This window comes from Neoarius graeffei, chromosome 3 (genome assembly GCF_027579695.1).
Source record: "Neoarius graeffei isolate fNeoGra1 chromosome 3, fNeoGra1.pri, whole genome shotgun sequence".
NCBI lineage: Eukaryota > Metazoa > Chordata > Actinopteri > Siluriformes > Ariidae > Neoarius > Neoarius graeffei.
The window spans coordinates 12,138,222-12,158,852 of record NC_083571.1 but is presented as its reverse complement, the minus strand read 5'-3'; the positions used below and the strand labels follow the sequence as shown (position 1 = coordinate 12,158,852).

Genomic DNA, 20,631 nt, shown 5'->3' with positions numbered 1-20,631 from the left:
CCCAAAGCTCCGACAAACACATAACTTCGTCTTTGCTCCATGTAGCTCCACGGTCGTTTTGAGCCATTTTGACGTTTTATTTACAGCTGGAAAGCGTGTGCGTATTGTATTGTATGAATAACCCGGAAGAAGTAGGAATGGTTCATTGCGCATGCGCATTATATTTGTATCGATACAGAACCGCTTCATCTGTCCACACTACAGCGAAGCGCTACAGTACCGATACTGTACCGGTACGAAACCCGTACATTTGTGGGTTTTGTACCGATACAGTTATACCGCTACAATACCGGTATAGTTGCTAGTGTGGACAGGTGTTGCGGTACGAAAGTAGTATCGTATTGGTACAAAATCCCTAGTGTGGACAGGGTAAAAGTTATTCTGTAAAGAACAAATTTATCATCAGTTATCATATGTTGTGCTTTGAATATAAGAAAAAAAAACAAAAAGCAAACAAAACCTGGTCACCCCGAATCATCTCGTCTCTCTTGTTTACACTGCTGAGGATAAAGCTTTCAGCTGAGGGCAGGAGAACACCAGAGGTCGAGGACCTTCTCCAAATAAAGCGCAGTATTCTTCAGTGACACTCGGTCTCATCATATTAGACTAAGGGCGTATTCACACCTACGTTGTTTGGTCCGGACCAAACGACCAAATGAACCAAATTTCCCTCGGTCCGGACCTTTTGGGTTGGTCTGAATACAAACCACCGAACTCTGGTCCGGACCAAACAAGCGGACCGAGACCGAGCTGCAAGGTCGGACTCGGTCCGGACCAAAGGAACCCTGGTGCGGATCTTTTGGAGGTGTGAAAGCAGACCGGACCTAATCCGACAGTTTTGCTTTTTTGTACCTCGGGAGCTTCCGTCGTTTGTCGAGCATTATGGGAAACAGAGTCTTGACACGCCACCGCTAGGGTTGTGCAGAAATATCGATACGGCGATATATCGCGATACTTTGTCTTCTGATTCAATATCGATACTCAAAATTTGAATATCGATATTTTTTCAAATAATAAATCATGTTTCAGACGGGTTGTAAATCCAGTACGACTTCCGCACCTCCGCTCCGCGAGGTGTCGCTGTGCCGCTCCCTCACTTCAAGGCACTCTTCGTCTTCTCTTTTTTCCCCGGCGGTTGCAGTGAGGAAAAAAAACAAGCAAGCATGGCTGTTAACGTAAACCTAGAGACACCACCGAACTTTAAGGCAGATGTTTGGAGGCACTTTGGATTCCAAAGGAAAGGAGAAAAAAAACAGTGAGCCGGTGTTCTGTAAAGTTACCCTACCTCTTGGATTTGTCCTACCAAGCCTACTGCGCATGCGCGAAATCCAGGAGGGTAGGAAAATTCAACAGTAGTTTTGTTCTACCGATCAGCTGGGCTGATAGAAAATTGGTGAGTATTTCACGCATTTGCCGATTTTTATGTTTTGTGCGTATTGGTCGAGTCTTTGGCCGAGTCAAATAATTTGTAATGCCTTGTTTTGAATAATAAACCGGTCTGTATGAGAACTTGCTAATTCATGTGTTCTGTGCATGCGCAGTAGGCTTCGCGCATGCGCAGTAGGAGACTAAGATGCACACTGCACTTTTCAATGTGTTTCAGACAGTGTGTTGTTCCTGCAAAATAAGCACAAGTTAAATGTTCTCCGGTATACGTTCTCAAGTTTACAAAGAACAAATTGATATTAGTGTTAGCACTGAAATGTATGTGCAGTCTGCAGTGCAAGTTTTAAGTTTTCATAAAACAATTTGATTCTGCTTGTTAAGCAGCACTGATGTGTCCATGCTTACAGAAAAGTTGATAATACTAGCACAGAAATGGGAATTTTCTGTATGTTGTAGTGAAGCAACTCTTGGTTTTGCCAGCAGTGGAATAGAGACAAATATATGTCTGGCAAGAGTGTGTAGTTATGTATGTGAAATGTAATTTTACAGTGGTCAATAAATTCTGATTTTCTTCAGTGACACAGATATTGTGATGTGGTTGAAATTTCTTGCAATATATCGATTATCGCAGAATCGCTGTACCGTGATATTATCGTTATCGTGGGCAAAATATCGCCATAGTATCGTATCGTGAGGTATCTGGTGATACCCAGCCCTATCCACCACAAAGTGCAAACACTGTTTCGGTTGTCAAGGGTCGTTCAGTCACCAGTGGTAGGCGAGTACAAAAAATGAGTAGGGGGCAAACGTGGGCCGAGGAAGAAACGCGTGCCCTTGTGGATATATGGGCAGATGTCCACATATCTGAGCTTTTGGAGAGAACACACAAAAATGCCGACGTGTTTGCTGTATTCAGTGAGAAAATGAAGGAGAAGGGGTTCACGCGCTCCCCAGAACAATGTCGGCTAAAAGTGAAGAAACTCTGTCAGACCTACATTAAAATCAGGGACATTCTTTCAAAAAGTGGCGGTACTAGCGACGCAAAAAAGAAATTCATCTATTGCGTGAAGAGCCAGAACTGTCACAACATGATGTGCGCTCATCAGCGCTATCCTCCGTAGCCGCCTTGCCCTTTGTCGTCGTCGTTGATAAATTACTTGTACAACAGCATAGTAATCGCACAATTGTGAAAACAGTAAAAACTGGAAAAAACATATAGCTTTGATGACATTAAAAAGAATAACAGCACGGAAAGCCTCCATGACTACTTTTGAGCTTAACGCTTTGTGCGCGTGTCGTCTCTGACCAATAGCTGAACGACCTCAGGGCGCGTGGCTTTGTTGACAGATTTTGGTCCGCTTACTAAAATGTACAGTGTGAAAGCGAACCGCACCAAAATGAAAAAAAAAAACAAAACATTTGGTTCGGACCAAAGCAAGTGAACTATCGAACTATCCTGGTCTGAATACACCCTAAGATAACAGACCTTCCTCTCTCCGAGTCCAGTCACAAACATCACGTTTAAAAAACAAAAAAAAACCCACACAGCTTCTGTGCAGAACACAAAGCGAGCTTTCTCTTGTTCTGGCTGAGCCAAAATCGGCCTGGCCACCATGTTCTAAACAATCTCCTGCTCCTATACTGAAATGTGCCTTTGTAAATAAATAAATAAAAATTAATTGAAATGCCAAAAAACCAAACAGACAATGCTTTTCTGCAACTCCAGGGAAAAAGCCGCAGTGATCAGCTGGGTGGAAGGCGGAGGAGCATGGGAACTCTCATGCGCTCTAGGGCACGAACATTGGATACTTCATGGTCTCGACGGTCACGAGAAAGAGCCTTTGTAAGGATAATTAGGCCTTGTAACAGTCTCTGGACCGAAGCCTGGACTCTGATCCTTTTCCTCCTCTCTCTCTGACAGATGTGTGCACAGAGAGGTCTAATCCTGTTAATCTACATTATTCCAGAATGAAAGGGGGAGGAAAAAAAAAAGGTTGAAAACTGATCAAGGAAAACAGTTGAAACCTAAGAAGTAGAGTTTCACCGAGTTTTCAGATCGTGAATGCTGAGCCAGAGGAGATTTGTACCTACACTGTGGCCTGGTTAACTTGGATTACAGCTAGCCAATATAGAGAGAATCTAGTTATGAGACTGGTTAGGATGCAGGAATGGTGTTTTGGTGATTCTAGAATTCGGGGGACATTTCGCATCTCCGAGATAAACCTTTTGTTATTTTCCACAAAATAAATCTTTATTGAATCAGTTTTGAACAATAATACCGAACAATTATGACAAACTTTCACCAATAGCATTGCTTGATGTACATTTTAGACCCATAAACCATTAACTAATGGCCCTTTTCCACTAACCTTTTTCAGCTCACTTCAGCCCGACACGGCTCGCGTTTCGACTACCTCAGAGCAGCACGACTCGGCTCGCTTCAGCCCTACTCAGCCCCCAAAACTCGCACGGTTTTGGAGTGGGGCTGAAGCGAGCCAAACCGAACCGAGTGGGGCTAGGGGCGTGAGGAGACACTCCCCTGTGCACTGATTGGTGAGGACGAGTGTCCTCACATGCCCACACATGCCCCGCGAGCACCCTTGGATCTGTAAACACCGTAGACCTAGAAGAAGAATAATTACGAATTACGAGAATTTCTGAAGCCTTATGCGCCTCGCCTCATCTATACGCTCTTGCCAGTATCTGTTGGCGTTGTCGGTGACAACAAGCCACAGCACCAAGACCAGCAACACTAACGACTCCATGTTTATTGTTTACTATCCGGGTCGTGAGACTACCGCTTAAAAGGTCACTGATGTCACTGTTTGTGCCGCCTAACAACATCACGTGACGTCCACCCACTTTCGCTAACTCCACCCAATGTGTCCACCCACTTCCGTTCAGCGCGGTTGTAGTCGAAATGCAACTCCAACAGCCCCACTCAGCTCGACTCAGCCCAACTCAGCACGGCACGGCTCAGCCCGACTCAGCCGCGTTGGTCGTGGAAAAGCGGCATAAATGACTCCCACCCCTCCCCCCACATTACTGGCTCTTCGACTCCTGATTCATCCATTCAACTCGAATAAACATGAAGTGATTCAGTCTAACAATCTGTTTTTGGGGGGCTTAGTCCAGGGGTTCCCAAACTTTTCCATGCCAAGGCCCCCCAAACAGCATTAGCTTCTGGCCGGGGACCCCCTTTGCAAACCCACAGACAATGCTACAAAATATGTAAAGAAACATCAACTTTTAGAATGTTTTCTCTTACTTTTATTCAATAGTCAATAATTATTACGTTTGTTTAGCATAAGAATATTATTAACCAACATGTTTTCAACACAAATATTTTCGCACTGAACAATAAACTGTATAACCTCCTGTAGTACCTGATTCAACTCGTTATCCATCCTTTTTGCGACCAGTGCCTCGCGATGGAGCCTGCAGTGTGTGGCCACTACATACGGGGCCTTCTGCTTAATGAGAGCGGTCACTCCACTGATCTTCCCGGTCATTGCCGCGGCTCCGTCCGAACACACCCCCACACAACGGGTCCAGTCCAATCCGTTAGACTCAATGTAATCATCCAAAACTTGAAAAATGCCTTTCCCAGTAGTTCTTCTTTCAAGTGGTTTATAAAATAGGATTTCCTCCACAAATCTTTCCTGTGAAATAAATCTGATGTACACAAGCAGTTGGGCCTCATTGGATAAATCTGTGCTCTCATCCAGCTGAAGTGCGAAGTATTCGCTGGCTCTCACCTGCTCCAACAGCTGAGCAGATACGTCTTGAGCCATGTCACCAATCCGTCGGCTCACGGTGTTATCAGAGAGTGGGACAGCATCGATTTTTTTGGCAGCATCCTCACCAAGCAATTCTCGGACAATGTCTTTGGTGGCTGGTAAAATCAAATCTTCTCCAATTGAGTGAGGTTTTTTAGCATGAGCAATGTGGTACGAGGCTAAAAATGATGCCTTCAGGGCCCGCTCGGGGACAGTAGCTTGCTGGGTGAATGCAGCAGATTGCCTGACCAAATGCTCTTCTTTGCATCTGAAGAAATCTACTGTTTTTTCGGCATCTGTCGGATGTTTTTGTACCAAGTGACGCTGAAGTTTCGAAGGTTTTAAGCACTCGTTTGACAGGGTCTCCAGACAGAGGATGCATTTCGGGCAATCATGGCCATTTTTCTGTATGGCTGTAAAGCCATACTTAATGTATGCTGCCTCATATTTTCGGATTTTATTTGGCCAGGACTTCTTAGTTTTTTTCGCAGCAGTGTCCTCCACAGCAGGGCTGTTGGTTTGTTCCTTCGGTCTCTTCTTCAAAAACCTGTCCATTTTGCGCTAGCGATACGCTAGCTTGAGGAGCAAAGCAGCTTGATAAATAACGCAAACCGCAACGTCACAGGCAATCGGAGAGATGAGCATGGCAAACAACGTTTCAATATGATGTATTATTATTAATAATTATATTTTATAATAATGATTAAAAAACTAATTACAATATATTTAATAATAATTATTTTTGGGGCGGCACGGTGGTGTAGTGGTTAGCGCTGTCGCCTCACAGCAAGAAGGTCCTGGGTTCGAGCCCCGGGGCCGGCGAGGGCCTTTCTGTGCGGAGTTTGCATGTTCTCCCCGTGTCCGCGTGGGTTTCCTCCGGGTGCTCCGGTTTCCCCCACAGTCCAAAGACGTGCAGGTTAGGTTAACTGGTGACTCTAAATTGACCGTAGGTGTGAATGTGAGTGTGAATGGTTGTCTGTGTCTAATGCCGCTTTTCCACTACAAACGCGGCTGAGTCGTGCCGTGCCGAGTCGAGCTGAGCGGGGCTGTTGGAGTTGCATTTCGACTACAACCGCGCTGAACCGTGCTGGCTGGAAGTGGGTGGACACATTGGGTGGAGTTAGTGAAAGTGGGTGGACGTCACGTGATGTCGTTAAGCAGCGCAAACAGTGACATCAGTGACAGTGGCGGAACAAGTCAGAGCCGGGCCGGGGGCGGGGCAAATGACCGGGCCCTTTATTAAAGCTTATCATAACATCATTTTAGGCTACAAAATGTCCGCAACTGCGGTGTTTACCAATTTCAACACTACCGGGTGCAACTATATGTTATTTAGTACATCAAGTCCTTCAAACGAACATGTAACTCAGAAACAAAAAACATTAGGATACTGTACATGGCTCATAATAAAACATCAATAGCCTATACTGCGCACATTATTTGAAGGGCATACGAATGAGCGCTCAGAGTGGTGACAGGAAGAGTCAGAAATAAAAGGAGGGCGGTGCAAACCTCACTGAATGCACTGTGTTTACCAATTTCAACACTACGGGGTGCAACTATGTTATTTTGTACATTAAGTCCTTCAAACGAACATGTAACTCAAACAAAAAAACATTAGGCGACATACTGTACATGGCTCATAATAAAACATCAATAGCCTACTGCGCGCATTATTTGAAGGGCATACGACGAGCCTTGCGCTCCGCGAACTCGTCCACGATGCTCTGTATGTCACTGATTCAGTGAGCTTTTCAGCGGTAGTCTCACGACCCGAATAGTAAACAATAAACATGGAGGACATGGAGTCGTTAGTGTTGCTGGTCTTGGTGCTGTGGCTTGTTGTCACCGACAACGCCAACAGATCCTGGCAAGAGCGTATAGATGAGGCGAGGCGCATAAGGCTTCAGAAATTCTCGTAATTCATAATTCTTCTTCTTCCGGGTTTGCGGTGTTTACAGATCCCAGCGCGCTCGCGGGGCGTGTGTGGGCATGTGAGGACACGCCTCCTCACCAATCAGTGCACAGGGGAGTGTCTGCTCACGCCCCCAACCTCAGTCGGCACGGTTTGGCTCGCTTCAGCCCCACTCCAAAACGGTGCGAGTTTTGGGGGCTAAGCAGGGCTGAAACGAGCTGAGTCGTGCTGGTTTTTGGTAGTCGAAACGCGAGCCGTGTCGGGCTGAAGTGAGCTGAAGCGAGCTGAAAAAGGGTAGTGGAAAAGGGCCATAAGTGTCAGCCCTGTGATGACCTGGCAACTTGTCCAGGGTGTACCCCGCCTTTCGCCCGTAGTCAGCTGGGATAGGCTCCAGCTTGCCTGCGACCCTGTAGAAGGATAAAGCGGCTAGAGATAATGAGATGAGATGAGAATGAGAATAATTATTTTTAAAAAGTATATATTTTTTTCGCAATTTTTTTGTTATCGTCCCTCCAGCTTTCTGAGGCCCCCCTAGCGCCCCCCCAGGGGGCCGCGGCCCCCACTTTGAAAACCACTGGCTTAGTCTATTAACTGTTACAAAATAAATTGCATAGAAAGTCTATTTTCTGTATTATGCAAAATTTCAGTAATAAAATATATTTTTTATCCGTCCTGATGTTCTTGTCAACCCTGTTATAAAACCGCATGAAGTCTACAAAGACTTTTAATAATATGCATGACACCTGCACTGAGTGAGGTCACTTCCTCTGGTGGGAAACTTCAGAAAGGCAGTGAGGTATGTTATGTTTCTTCTCTCATTAATTTGAACAAAATGTTAAGGATTTTACAGCAACGGTAGATTAATTATTCATCAAATCTGTTACTGTGATATTGGAGTAAATCTCTCACTCATTTTTTTTTTAAAAACAATATGATTAAAATCCATAAAATTCTGTTTTTATACACGCCATGTGGTAGCTAGTTTGAGGTTAGCATGTGGAGTTAAAGGGGAACTGAAGTCATTTGTAAACTTGCTTTATTTCTTAATTAGCGTGTTGTTCAATTACGTTTTCGGTTTTAGTAACCATATATCGTGATTCGTATTGACAACTAATTGCAATTAAATATTATACTTATCGGCCTATTCGGTTTTCAGCCATGTTGAATTTCGTTCATTTGGTCCATGGCAGGCGTCGCTTATCCGTGCAATCTCCACGAGACTTGTGCGAGACTTCAAAACATGAAGTGTCAGCGCCGCCATTTTGAAAACTGTTTTCCAAACGAAGTATTGCACAAAAATGAGTTTAAATGACTATTACTGCCTACTTTTTTCAAACTTTCCTGATCGCTATCAAAACAAACAAAACTTCCGGCTTGATTACGTCAGCATTCGAAAGAGGGCGCGCGCGTCTTTTGACAACGTTGGCAGATGTTGGTCACTTTGATTTCCGCCGTACGTTTTACTTCTGTCCTATGATGTCTCACACACGTCTCAACAAATATCGTTTACGGCCGTTGCTTTGACATATGGACTGATATATTCTCATCTCATTATCTCTAGCCGCTTTATCCTGTTCTACAGGGTCGCAGGCGAGCTGGAGCCTATCCCAGCTGACTACGGGCGAAAGGCGGGGTACACCCTGGACAAGTCGCCAGGTCATCACAGGGCTGACACATAGACACAGACAACCATTCACACTCACATTCACACCTACGCTCAATTTAGAGTCACCAGTTAACCTAACCAGCATGTCTTTGGACTGTGAGGGAAACCGGAGCACCCGGAGGAAACCCACGCGGACACGGGGAGAACATGCAAACTCCGCACAGAAAGGCCCTCGCCGGCCACGGGGCTCGAACCCGGACCTTCTTGCTGTGAGGCGACAGCGCTAACCACTACACCACCGTGCCGCCCTGACAATAAAACGTTCAATGGAAACAACACTTGAAACGTACCCGCGATTATAGAATGGGCCGTATGCGGCAACCACATCCAGGGTGACGGAAAATTATTTGGACTTGTCCAACATAAAAAAAGTCAACCAAAAGATTTTGTGATATAATCAGTAGTGACCATGAAACTCTTGACACATGACAGAATCAGCTGGATTTTTTCCCCTTCAGCGAATATCTGATTTTTTTTTCCCCTCAGAGTATAAGTAAAGGAACAAATCCATCATTTATACATCCATAATTTGGATTCTTAATCCGTCATACGTTCAAACTGGCTCCTATAGTACAATAGTGGCTTAGGGAACACTAGATAGCTCACCTAGAGAAGGATCCACTAAATACAACATGGACATGCAACATTCAGGTCAACTTCAGTTCCTCTTAAAGCAGCGAAATATACAGTAGCTTTGTTACTGATGGACATTTGTTAGTTTCCTGGAGAATGATCTCATGTGTTACTTAGGTCTCGGATGTGTACGTGTCCTGTGACAGATAAGCAAAGTAAACGCAAACTCTAACCTGTGATCCTCTTCTTCTCTCCCAGGTCGAGTTGGAGCCAGTGTTTACCGTCAGACTCGTTGTCCCAGATTCCAGTCTGGGAGATGGTGTCTCCGAGGTCTGGGGACCAATCACTCCGAGTCCCATCGAATACGTCCTTCTCCCACGTGGCGCTAACAGATACGGGCTGAAGTACCATCTGTTTGGAACAGTCTGTAGAGCGAGAAAACAATTTTCACTCTTTCGATAGACATCACAAACGGATATACAGTGGTGCTTGAAAGTTTGTGAACCCTTTAGAATTTTCTATATTTCTGCATAAATATGACCTAAAACATCATCAGATTTTCACACAAGTCCTAAAAGTAGATAAAGAGAACCCAGTTAAACAAATGAGACAAAAATATTATACTTTGTCATTTATTTATTGAGGAAAACGATCCAATATTACATATCTGTGAGTGGCAAAAGTATGTGAACCTTTGCTTGCAGTCTTCCTCCTAACCTTACTGGATTCTTTCCCCCCATTCTGTCTCTCATAGTTGAAGTGTACCTATGATGAAAAGTACAGGCCTCTCTCATCTTTTTAAGTGGGAGAACTTGCACAATTGGTGACTGACTAAATACTTTTTTGCCCCACTGTAGCTACTGTGCAGAACAGTTTGAGGGCTGGGACGCTGCTGTGTGCTGATGAGCCTGCATTATAGTCCAACGTCCATTTTATATCAGTCATACTGTATAATATTTACATATGCAGATAAACAGACAGACTGACACACACAGACAGGTAGACATGATCTGGACAGTTACATGGACAGTGAGACGGACAGACAGACAAGACGAGAGACCAACAGGAAGGCAGACAGAAAGCCAGAAAGACATACTGACAAGGATAGTTAGACAGATGCAGACAGATGGATAGAGGCAGACAGACTGAAACGGGCAGCTAGATGGATACAGACAGACAGAAACACATGCAAAGATACACATGCAGGTAGACAGACATGACAGATACATAACCTCTAAAAGAAATGCAGAGGAATATAGGATTTTAAACATTGCAGTAAATACAGTAGCGCCAGTTGATCAAGTTATAGTGCCAGTCGGCACCTGTTGGCAATCTTACAGTGTCAGTCGGTGATCTTACAGCGCTAGTTGGCAATTGTCTGCAATCTTATAGTGCCAGTCGGCGATCTTACAGTGCCAGTCGGCACCAGGTCGGCGATCTTACAGCGCCATTCGGCACCTGTCTGCAATTTTATAGTGTTGGTTGGTGATCTTATAGCGCCAGTTGGCGATCTCATAGTGTCGGTCGGCACCAGGCAGTGCCTATCGGCGATCTTATAGTGCCAGTCGCCACCTGTCTGCAATTTTATAGTGTCAGTCCGTGATCTTACAGCGCCAGTCAGCACCTGTCGGCGATCTTATAGTGCCAGTCGGCACCTGTCTGCAATCTTACAGCGCCAGTCGGCGATCTTACAGTGCCAGTCGGCACCAGGTCGGCGATCTTACAGCGCCATTCGGCACCTGTCTGCAATTTTATAGTGTTGGTTGGTGATCTTATAGCGCCAGTTGGCGATCTCATAGTGCCGGTCGGCACCAGGCAGTGCCTATCGGCGATCTTATAGTGCCAGTCGCCACCTGTCTGCAATTTTATAGTGTCAGTCCGTGATCTTACAGCGCCAGTCAGCACCTGTCGGCGATCTTATAGTGCCAGTCGGCACCTGTCTGCAATCTTACAGCGCCAGTCGGTGATCTTAGAGCGCCAGTTTGCAATTGTCTGCAATCTTATAGTGCCAGTCGGCGATCTTATAGTGCCAGTCAGCACCTGTTGGCGATCTTAGAGCGCTAGTTGGCAATTGTCTGCAATCTTACAGCATCAGTCGGCACCTGTCTGCAATTTTATAGTGCTAGACAGTGATCTTATAGCGCCAGTCGGCACCAGGTCGGCGATCTTACAGCGCCAGTTGGCATCTGTCTGCAATTTTATAGTGTTGGTTGGTGATCTTATAGCGCCAGTTGGCGATCTCATAGTGTCAGTCAGCACCAGGCAGTGCCTATCAGCGATCTTATAGTGCCAGTCGCCACCTGTCTGCAATTTTATAGTGTCAGTCCGTGATCTTACAGCGCCAGTCAGCACCTGTCGGCGATCTTATAGTGCCAGTCGGCACCTGTCTGCAATCTTACAGCGCCAGTCGGTGATCTTACAGCGCCAGTTTGCAATTGTCTGCAATCTTATAGTGCCAGTCGGTGATCTTATAGTGCCAGTCAGCACCTGTTAGCGATCTTATAGTTCCAGTTGTCAATCTTACGGCCCCAGTCGGTGACCTTATAGTGACAGAGGGGACCTGTCAGTGATCTTACAGCGCCAGTTGGCAATCTTATAGTGCCAGTTGATGCCCGGCAGCGATCTTACAGTGCCAGGTGGTGCCCATCAGTGATCTTATAGTGCCAGTCAGCAATCTTACAGCACCAGTCAGTGAGATTATAGCCCCAGTCAGCACCTGTCTGCAATCTTATAGTGTCAGTCCGTGATCTTACAGCGCCAGTCAGCACCTGTCAGCGATCTTATAGCGCCAGTCGGCACCTGTCTGCAATCTTACAGCGCCAGTCGGTGATCTTACAGTGCCAGTTTGCAATTGTCTGCAATCTTATAGTGCCAGTCGGCGATCTTATAGTGCCAGTCAGCACCTGTTGGCGATCTTGGAGCGCGAGTTGGCAATTGTCTGCAATCTTACAGCGTCAGTCGGCACCTGTCTGCAATTTTATAGTGCTAGACAGTGATCTTATAGCGCCAGTCGGCACCAGGTCGGCGATCTTACAGCGCCAGTTGGCACCTGTCTGCAATTTTATAGTGTTGGCTGGTGATCTTATAGCGCCAGTTGGCGATCTCATAGTGTCAGTCGGCACCAGGCAGTGCCTATCGGCGATATTATAGTGCCAGTCGCCACCTGTCTGCAATTTTATAGTGTCAGTCCGTGATCTTACAGTGCCAGTCAGCACCTGTCGGCGATCTTATAGTGCCAGTCGGCACCTGTCTGCAATCTTACAGCGCCAGTCGGTGATCTTATAGTGCCAGTCAGCACCTGTTAGCGATCTTGGAGCGCTAGTTGGCAATTGTCTCCAATCTTACAGCGCCAGTTGGCACCTGTCTGCAATTTTATAGTGCTAGACAGTGATCTTATAGCGCCAGTCGGCACCTGTCTGCAATTTTATAGTGCTAGACAGTGATGTTATAGCGCCAGTCGGCACCTGTCTGCAATTTTATAGTGCTAGACAGTGATCTTATAGCGCCAGTCGGCACCAGGTCGGCGATTTTACAGCGCCAGTTGGCACCTGTCTGCAATTTTATAGTGTTGGTTGGTGATCTTATAGCACCAGTTGGCGATCTCATAGTGTCAGTTGGCACCAGGCAGTGCCTATTGGCGATCTTATAGTGCCAGTCGCCACCTGTTTGCAATTTTATAGTGTCAGTCCATGATCTTACAGCGCCAGTCAGCACCTGTCTGCAATCTTACAGGGCCAGTCGGTGATCTTACAGTGCCAGTTTGCAATTGTCTGCAATCTTATAGTGCCAGTCGGCACCTGTTGGCGATCTTGGAGCGCTAGTTGGCAATTATCTGCAATCTTACAGCGCCAGTCGGCACCTGTCTGCAATTTTATAGTGCTAGACAGTGATCTTATAGCGCTAGTAGGCACCTGTCGGTGATCTTATAGCACCAGTCAGCACGTGTCGGCGATCTTACAGCGCCAGTCAGCACATGTCGGCGATCTTACAGCGTCAGTCAGCACCTATCGGCGATCTTACAGCACCAGTTGGCGATCTTATAGTGCCAGTCGCCACCTGTCTGCAATTTTATAGTGCCAATTGGTGATCTAACAGTGCCAGTCAGTGCCTGTTGGCGATCTTTTAGCGCCAGTCGGTGATCTTACAGTGCTAGCTGGCAATTGTCTGCAATCTTATAGTGCCAGTCGGTGATCTTACAGCGCCAGTCAGCACCTGTCGGTAATCTTATAGCGCTAGTCAGCACCTGTTGGCGATCTTACAGTGCCAATCGGTGATCTTACAGCGCTAGTTGGCAATTGTCTGTGATCTTACAGCGCCAGTCGGCACCAGGTCAGTGATCTTACAGTGCCAGTAGGCACCAGGTCAGTGATCTTATAGCACCAGTAGGCGGTCTCATAGTGTCAGTCGGCACCAGGCAGCGCCTATTGGCGATCTTATACTGCCAGTTGCCACCTGTCTGCAATTTTATAGTGCCAGTCAGTGATCTCACAGTGCCAGTCAGCACCTGTCAGCGATCTTATAGTTCCAGTTGTCAATCTTACGGCCCCAGTCGGTGACCTTATAGTGACAGAGGGGACCTGTCAGTGATCTTACAGCGCCAGTTGGCAATCTTATAGTGCCAGTTGATGCCAGGCAGCGATCTTACAGTGCCAGGTGGTGCCCATCAGTGATCTTATAGTGCCAGTCAGCAATCTTACAGCACCAGTCAGTGAGATTATAGCCCCAGTCAGCACCTGTCTGCAATCTTATAGTGCAAGTTGTTGATCTTACAGCGCCACGCAGCGATCTTACAGCGCCAGGTGGCACCTGTCGGCGATCTTATAGTGCCAGTCAGCGCCAGGCAGCGATCTTACAGCACCAGTTGGTGATCTTATAGTGCCAGTTGGCACCAGGCAGCAATCTTACAGTGCCAGGCGGCGCCTATCTGCAGTCATACAGTACCAGTAAGCAATCTTACAGCACCAGTTGGTGATCTTATAGTGCCAGTTGGCACCAGGCAGCAATCTTACAGTGCCAGGCGGCGCCTATCTGCAGTCATACAGTACCAGTAAGCAATCTTACAGCACCAGTTGGTGAGGCTATAGCCCCAGTCGGCACCTGTCTGCAATCTTGTAGTGCCAGTTGGTGAGGTTATAGCCCCCATGGGCACCTGTCTGCAATCTTACAGCGCCAGGTGGCACCTGCTGGCGATCTTACAGCGCCAGTCAGCAATCTTACAGCCCCAGTCAGCAATCTTATAGTGCCAGTCCATGCCAGGCAGCAATCTTACAGCGCCAGTTGGTGATCTTATAGTGCCAGTCAGCGCCAGGCAACGCCCATCTGCGATCTTACAGTTCCAGTCAGCAATCTTACAGCACCAGCTGGTGAGGATATAGCCTCAGTCAGCACCTGTCTGCAATCTTATAGTGCCAGTCGGCGATCTTACAGCACCAGGTGGCACCTGTCAGCGATCTTATAGTGCCAGTTGGCACCAGGCGGCAATCATACAGAACCAGGCAGCTAGGTGATAGTGCCAGACAGCACCTGTCTGCAATCTTACAGCCCCAGTCGGCGATTTTACAGTGCCAGCTGTCGCCTGTCAGTGATCTTACAGCATTGGTGAGTGAGGTTCTAGCCCCAGCCAGCGATCTTACAGCGCCAGGCGGCGAAGTTATAATGTCTGTAAGCATATAATATGGCCTTTACGCACACTGTTACACTGACAGTTTTCATTTTGCCAGACAGGAAAGCAATATAAAAGGGATATAAAAAACATCAAAAAGAAATAGCGCTGTTTTTCTGGCTGTGTGAGGAGTGTGTTCGACATAAAATGCATGTGGCCTGTGACTTATTTATAGTGCTTACTGACTCAACAGGAAGATAAAAAAGGCTCTTAAAAACCTCACCATGTGTGTACTTAAACAGGGTCATGTGTACGGAACATATCAGTATCAAAACAAGAAATGAGAAAGCTTTTATTCCCCGTCTAAAAGCCACTTCCTTGATGTATTAGCGTTTGATAGTACGAGTGCAAAGTGAAGCTTGGAAGGGGGCGGGACACTGATCCTGATTGAAGTGGCTGGAGATGGATTGACAGTAATGAGGTTTCGGGTGGTTTTAACGAGAGGGGGTTGGATGTCATGGGCTTAAGTGCACTCTGGTGCAGTAAATTAATTTCAGAAAACAGCTCATTGATTCGTAGCCACTTATCTACTTCAGCGAGGATGTGTGTGTGTGTGTTTTCATCCTGCGACATCGTGCCATGGAGACCCCACTAGCAGTGTTTTTCTGCTGAACTGAGCAGGTGTACGAAGCGGCCGTTGGAGATCAATGTTGACAGCAGGCTGCTGTTTTTTCTGTTAGTGTGCTTCTTGGCACAGAGAGTCACCTGAGACGTGCCAGCACAAGTCAAGCTACTCCGATGAAATAAAAGCCTCCTGCTGCCAGACTGTCAGGTAAAAATAAATCTAATCAGAAGATAAGAGGTTCCCACGCTGCCTAAAGCAGCCTGAGAAACCACCAGCAGGGCTTTCACTCACTCACACCTCAGGGGTGTCGCCATTAAACTTCTATTTGATGCCAATATGTAAATAAAATGTAGCCTAGAGAAGCAACAGGAGGAGAAGTGACATAATTAATATAATAAAAATAATAAACAACAATGGATAAATATCCTTTTATAAATAAATAAATAAACAGTTGACAAAAAGAACAAATATGAAAAAATAGAATAGCAAGGAAGGGGGAAGGAAAGGAATGGAGGAAAGAGAGAAAAGGAAGAAAGAGGAGGAAAGAGAAGGGGCGAGAGGAAAGGAGAAAAGAAGAGAAAAGGAAGGAAGGAAGGAATGAAGGACAGAAAAGGAGGAAAGAAGAGAGAAAAGGAAGGAAGGGGAAAGGGGGCAGAAGAGAGAAAAAGAAGGAAGGGGAAAGGGGGACAGGAAAAGGAAGGAAGAAGGGGAAAGAGGGACAGGAAAGGAGGAAAGAAGAGAGAAAAGGAAGGAAGAAGGGGAAAGGGGGACAGGAAAGGAGGAAAGAAGAGAGAAAAGGAAGGAAGGGGAAAGGGGGCAGAAAAAGAAGAGAGAAAAAGAGAGAAAAGGAAGGAAGGGGAAAGGGGGCAGAAGAGAGAAAAAGAAGGAAGGGGAAAGGGGGACAGGAAAAGGAAGGAAGAAGGGGAAAGAGGGACAGGAAAGGAGGAAAGAAGAGAGAAAAGGAAGGAAGAAGGGGAAAGGGGGGCAGGAAAGGAGGAAAGAAGAGAGAAAAGGAAGGAAGGGGAAAGGGGGACAGAAAAAGAAGAGAGAAAAAGAGAGAAAAGGAAGGAAGGGGAAAGGGGGACAGAAAAGGAGAAAAGAAGAGAAAAGGAAGGAAGGAATGAAGGACAGAAAAGGAGGAAAGAAGAGAGAAAAGGAAGGAAGGGGAAAGGGGGCAGAAGAGAGAAAAAGAAGGAAGGGGAAAGGGGGACAGGAAAAGGAAGGAAGAAGGGGAAAGAGGGACAGGAAAGGAGGAAAGAAGAGAGAAAAGGAAGGAAGAAGGGGAAAGGGGGGGCAGGAAAGGAGGAAAGAAGAGAGAAAAGGAAGGAAGGGGAAAGGGGGACAGAAAAGGAGAAAAGAAGAGAAAAGGAAGGAAGGAATGAAGGACAGAAAAGGAGGAAAGAAGAGAGAAAAGGAAGGAAGGGGAAAGGGGGCAGAAGAGAGAAAAAGAAGGAAGGGGAAAGGGGGACAGGAAAAGGAAGGAAGAAGGGGAAAGAGGGACAGAAAAGGAGGAAAGAAGAGAGAAAAGGAAGGAAGAAGGGGAAAGGGGGACAGGAAAGGGGGACAGGAAAGGAGGAAAGAAGAGAGAAAAGGAAGGAAGAAGGGGAAAGGGGGACAGGAAAGGAGGAAAGAAGAGAGAAAAGGAAGGAAGAAGGGGAAAGAGGGACAGGAAAGGAGGAAAGAAGAGAGAAAAGGAAGGAAGAAGGGGAAAGAGGGACAGGAAAGGAGGAAAGAAGAGAGAAAAGGAAGGAAGAAGGGGAAAGGGGGACAGGAAAGGAGGAAAGAAGAGAGAAAAGGAAGGAAGGGGAAAGGGGGACAGGAAAGGAGGAAAGAAGAGAGAACAGGAAGGAAGGGGCAAGGGGAAAAGATAAGGAAGGATGGAAAGGGGGAGAGGAAAGGAGAGAGAAAGGAAAGGAAGGAAAGAAACATAAGGAAAGAAACGAAAGGAAAGGGACTAAGTCAGGGAGAGAGAAGGTAAAGACTATAGTGTGAGAAGCAGAAAAAGGAAAGTGGGAAAGCGAGAAAAGGAAAATAAAGTGGAGCGAGTACAGAAGAGTTATTGTTGATGCCTTTATGAATCACTAAGTGAGGGTTGTTGGAGGCGTGTCCTGTGGGCGGGGCTTTGAGGGTTGTGGAGTTTATGTGTAAAAAGCAGCTTCAAAGTACTTCCACACTTTCCGTATAAAGTTCACGGGACAGAAAGTAATCATGCAACTCATCATCATCATCTAATGGGATGAAAGTAGAAATATACATGTTTATTTGGGGGGGGGGGGGGGGGGGGGATTCACTTACCGTTGGTGACAAATGTGAAGAGAGTATCAGACAAAGAGCCACTGAAAGAGAAAGAAAAAAGAGAGAGAGAGACAGATCAGTCAGTGATTATAATTACAGTGATAAATGGAGGGAAACACCCACTGGGGTAAAGAGCAGATCCTCTATTGTCCCACTCCCAAATCACTACTAAACCAAGTGAGGCGTTTGTTCCTAAAGACCCCCTGCAACCCCCCCACATGTCTGTGGTGAAGCTGAGCCTCCTGATGGAGCTGTGTTGGAGCTAATTAGAGGGCGCGTGGTGCGAAATTGTCCCGCTCACGGCTATTACTTCAGAACGTGCCATTTTCACAGGCATCCTGGCTGCCATTTCCTTTTCTTAGCATTAAGTGTTGGAGTTGAGCCCTGCACGATGGGTGGGGTAGGGTGGTGGTGGTGGGGGGGTGTTTAATCTCCGTAAAAAGGCAGCATGAATAAATAAGATGACTCAAAAGTTAATTGCTGGCCACCAACACACAGCTACACTGAGCAACAACAAATCTGCACAAGCCCTGTACTCGCTTCAGGCGAGTGAACACGGGACAGTGATTATTGGATTGCATTGATCCCAGCGTCCCACCAAGCACAAGGCTGTCCCTAGAGAGCCTCCATCATCAATCCAATCCTCTCGGAGTGTGGGCTTCTAATAGAAATCCGTCTCAGTGATGACTGGAAACTCATCTGAACACCAGCCAGACATTTCACAGCTCAAGTATCTGTTGGCTAGAAATCATTTCAACCTGTTTTTGTGTTAAAATAAGCTCAACTGCGAGCTCCTGCTCACTTGCGTATCCCCCCGCTCTCGCTTATATCAGAATGCAAGCGATCGAAGGAACAGGACACTTATTATGAACGTTGACTTCAACAAATAATTAATCCTGAAAACAAGTAAGTAAAGAGCAGTGTCTCTCCCCAGGGATTTCAATAGTATCCTGGGAAACTGCCATTTTGAAATAGCATTTTGCTTCTTGAAATAATGTCAAAATCCACCCTATATGTTTCATAAATACACGGTCGGTAAACAGGAAGTCGATGTGCCACAGACCTGAAAACGGTATATACGGTGTAGAACCCCAAGCAAAAGTTTGGTACCAAATATCAAGCAGTTGTGATTTGTAGTTGCTGAGAGAAATGTTACAAAAATTTTGTAAATCCACGCTGTATGTTTTGTAAATACATTCGGTCGGTAAACAGGAAGTCAATCAGTACGTTTACATGCACATCCAAATCGAGCTGCTGTCGGTAATCGAGCTAAGGGTCCCAGCAGGGGTGCCAGAGAAATCCAATCCTACATGCACACAAGGAAATTGAGCTATTGTGTGAGGTACATTGTGCACCCGAGCCACAGGTGGCGCTACACGCCCAATCGTGTTGGTACACTTCCGGTTGTTGTCATGAAGAAGAGCTATTCAAGAGTGTAAACAAAGTTATCAGTTCCGTGTTCTCCATTGCGTGTTTTTCTCCCGTCCATGAATTTTAATATATTCAACTCCTTAAGCTGAATGAGCATGAACTCTGTCTCCTCATTACTCCAGAAGTGCACGTTTCTGCTCGCCATTTTCTCTTCTTCGTTTGTTCCTCCTGATCTCTTCTGCTGCTCGCTACTACTGTTGTCATGCCGACCGAGGCTGTCGTGTTTCCCGCTTGTGGTCTCGTCACTCCCGGAAGGGGCAGTGCTGAAGTAAGTAGCTCGACTACGTAGCTCGATAGGGTATACATGCACTAAGTAGCTCGGCAAAAATCGCATAATCTAGGTCGTGTAGCTCGAGTACGAGAAATCAAGTTCGGTTTAATTTCAGCCTAGCTAAGGTGTTTCCATGGCATTTAGAATTCGATTTCAGTCGAGCAACGGCAGAAATTCGATTTTCTCTATGTGCATGTAAATGCACTGAGTGTGGGACAGACCTGAAAATGGTATACACGGTATAGAACCCCAAGCTGAAGTTTGGTACCCAGTGGCTATGATTTGTGGTTGGTGAGCAAAAGGGTGTTTCGGACGGACGGAAATACTGACTGACTGACTGAGAGGTAAACCAGTGTGTGTTCACTGCTTCAGATGGGTTAAATGCAGAGGTTAAACTTCACTGTGTGCTTAAGCCTGTGTTTGAGTGTACATGTGACAAAGACTTCTTGGCTCGGTATGGAATAATTTAGCGTACGGAACACTGAAGTGTACGGAATACTAAGATTTATATACTAGTGCATCTGAAAAAATTTGAATATTGTGAAAAAGTTCAATATTTTCCATCAGTTATTGAAGAAAGTGAAAATGTTATATATTATAGACTCATTACACATAAACTAAAATGTTTCAAGCATTTTTCTATTTTAATTTTAATCAGTATGGCATACAGTACAAAAACAACAACAAAAACATCTCAAAATATTAGAATATTTCATTTCGAGTTTGAGTAAAACAGTATGAACACAGTGTATCTCTCGGTCTAGTTCAGTACACACAACCACAATCATGGGGAAGACTGCTGACTTGACTGTTGTCCAGAAGATGATCACTGATGCCCTCCACAAGGAGGGTAAGCCGCAAAAGGTCATTGCTGAAAAGGGTGGCTGGAAAAGGTGCACAAGCAACAGGGATGGCCGCAGTGTTGAGAGGATTGTCAAGAAAAGTTGATTCAAGAACTTGGGAGAGCTTCACAAGGAGTGGACTGAGGCTGGTGTCAGTGTATCAAGACCCATCACGAACAGACATCTTCAAGAAAGGGGATACAACTTTCTCATTCCTAATATCAAGCTACTCCTGAGCCAGAGACG

The 20,631-nt window shown here is 46.0% G+C and overlaps 1 protein-coding gene across 3 annotated transcripts in view; it reads right to left on the bottom strand.

Moving 5' to 3' along the window:
• dcbld1 (discoidin, CUB and LCCL domain containing 1) overlaps positions 1-20,631 on the bottom strand; it is a 160,470-nt gene that overhangs the window by 32,669 nt on the left and 107,170 nt on the right. For all 3 annotated transcript variants that reach the window (XM_060916409.1, XM_060916411.1, XM_060916410.1), the window contains exons 7-8: positions 17,842-17,882; positions 9,553-9,744 (exon numbers count right to left, since the gene is read on the bottom strand). In XM_060916409.1, the coding sequence (XP_060772392.1) occupies positions 9,553-9,744; positions 17,842-17,882 (233 nt within the window). The remainder of the gene's footprint in view (positions 1-9,552; positions 9,745-17,841; positions 17,883-20,631) is intronic.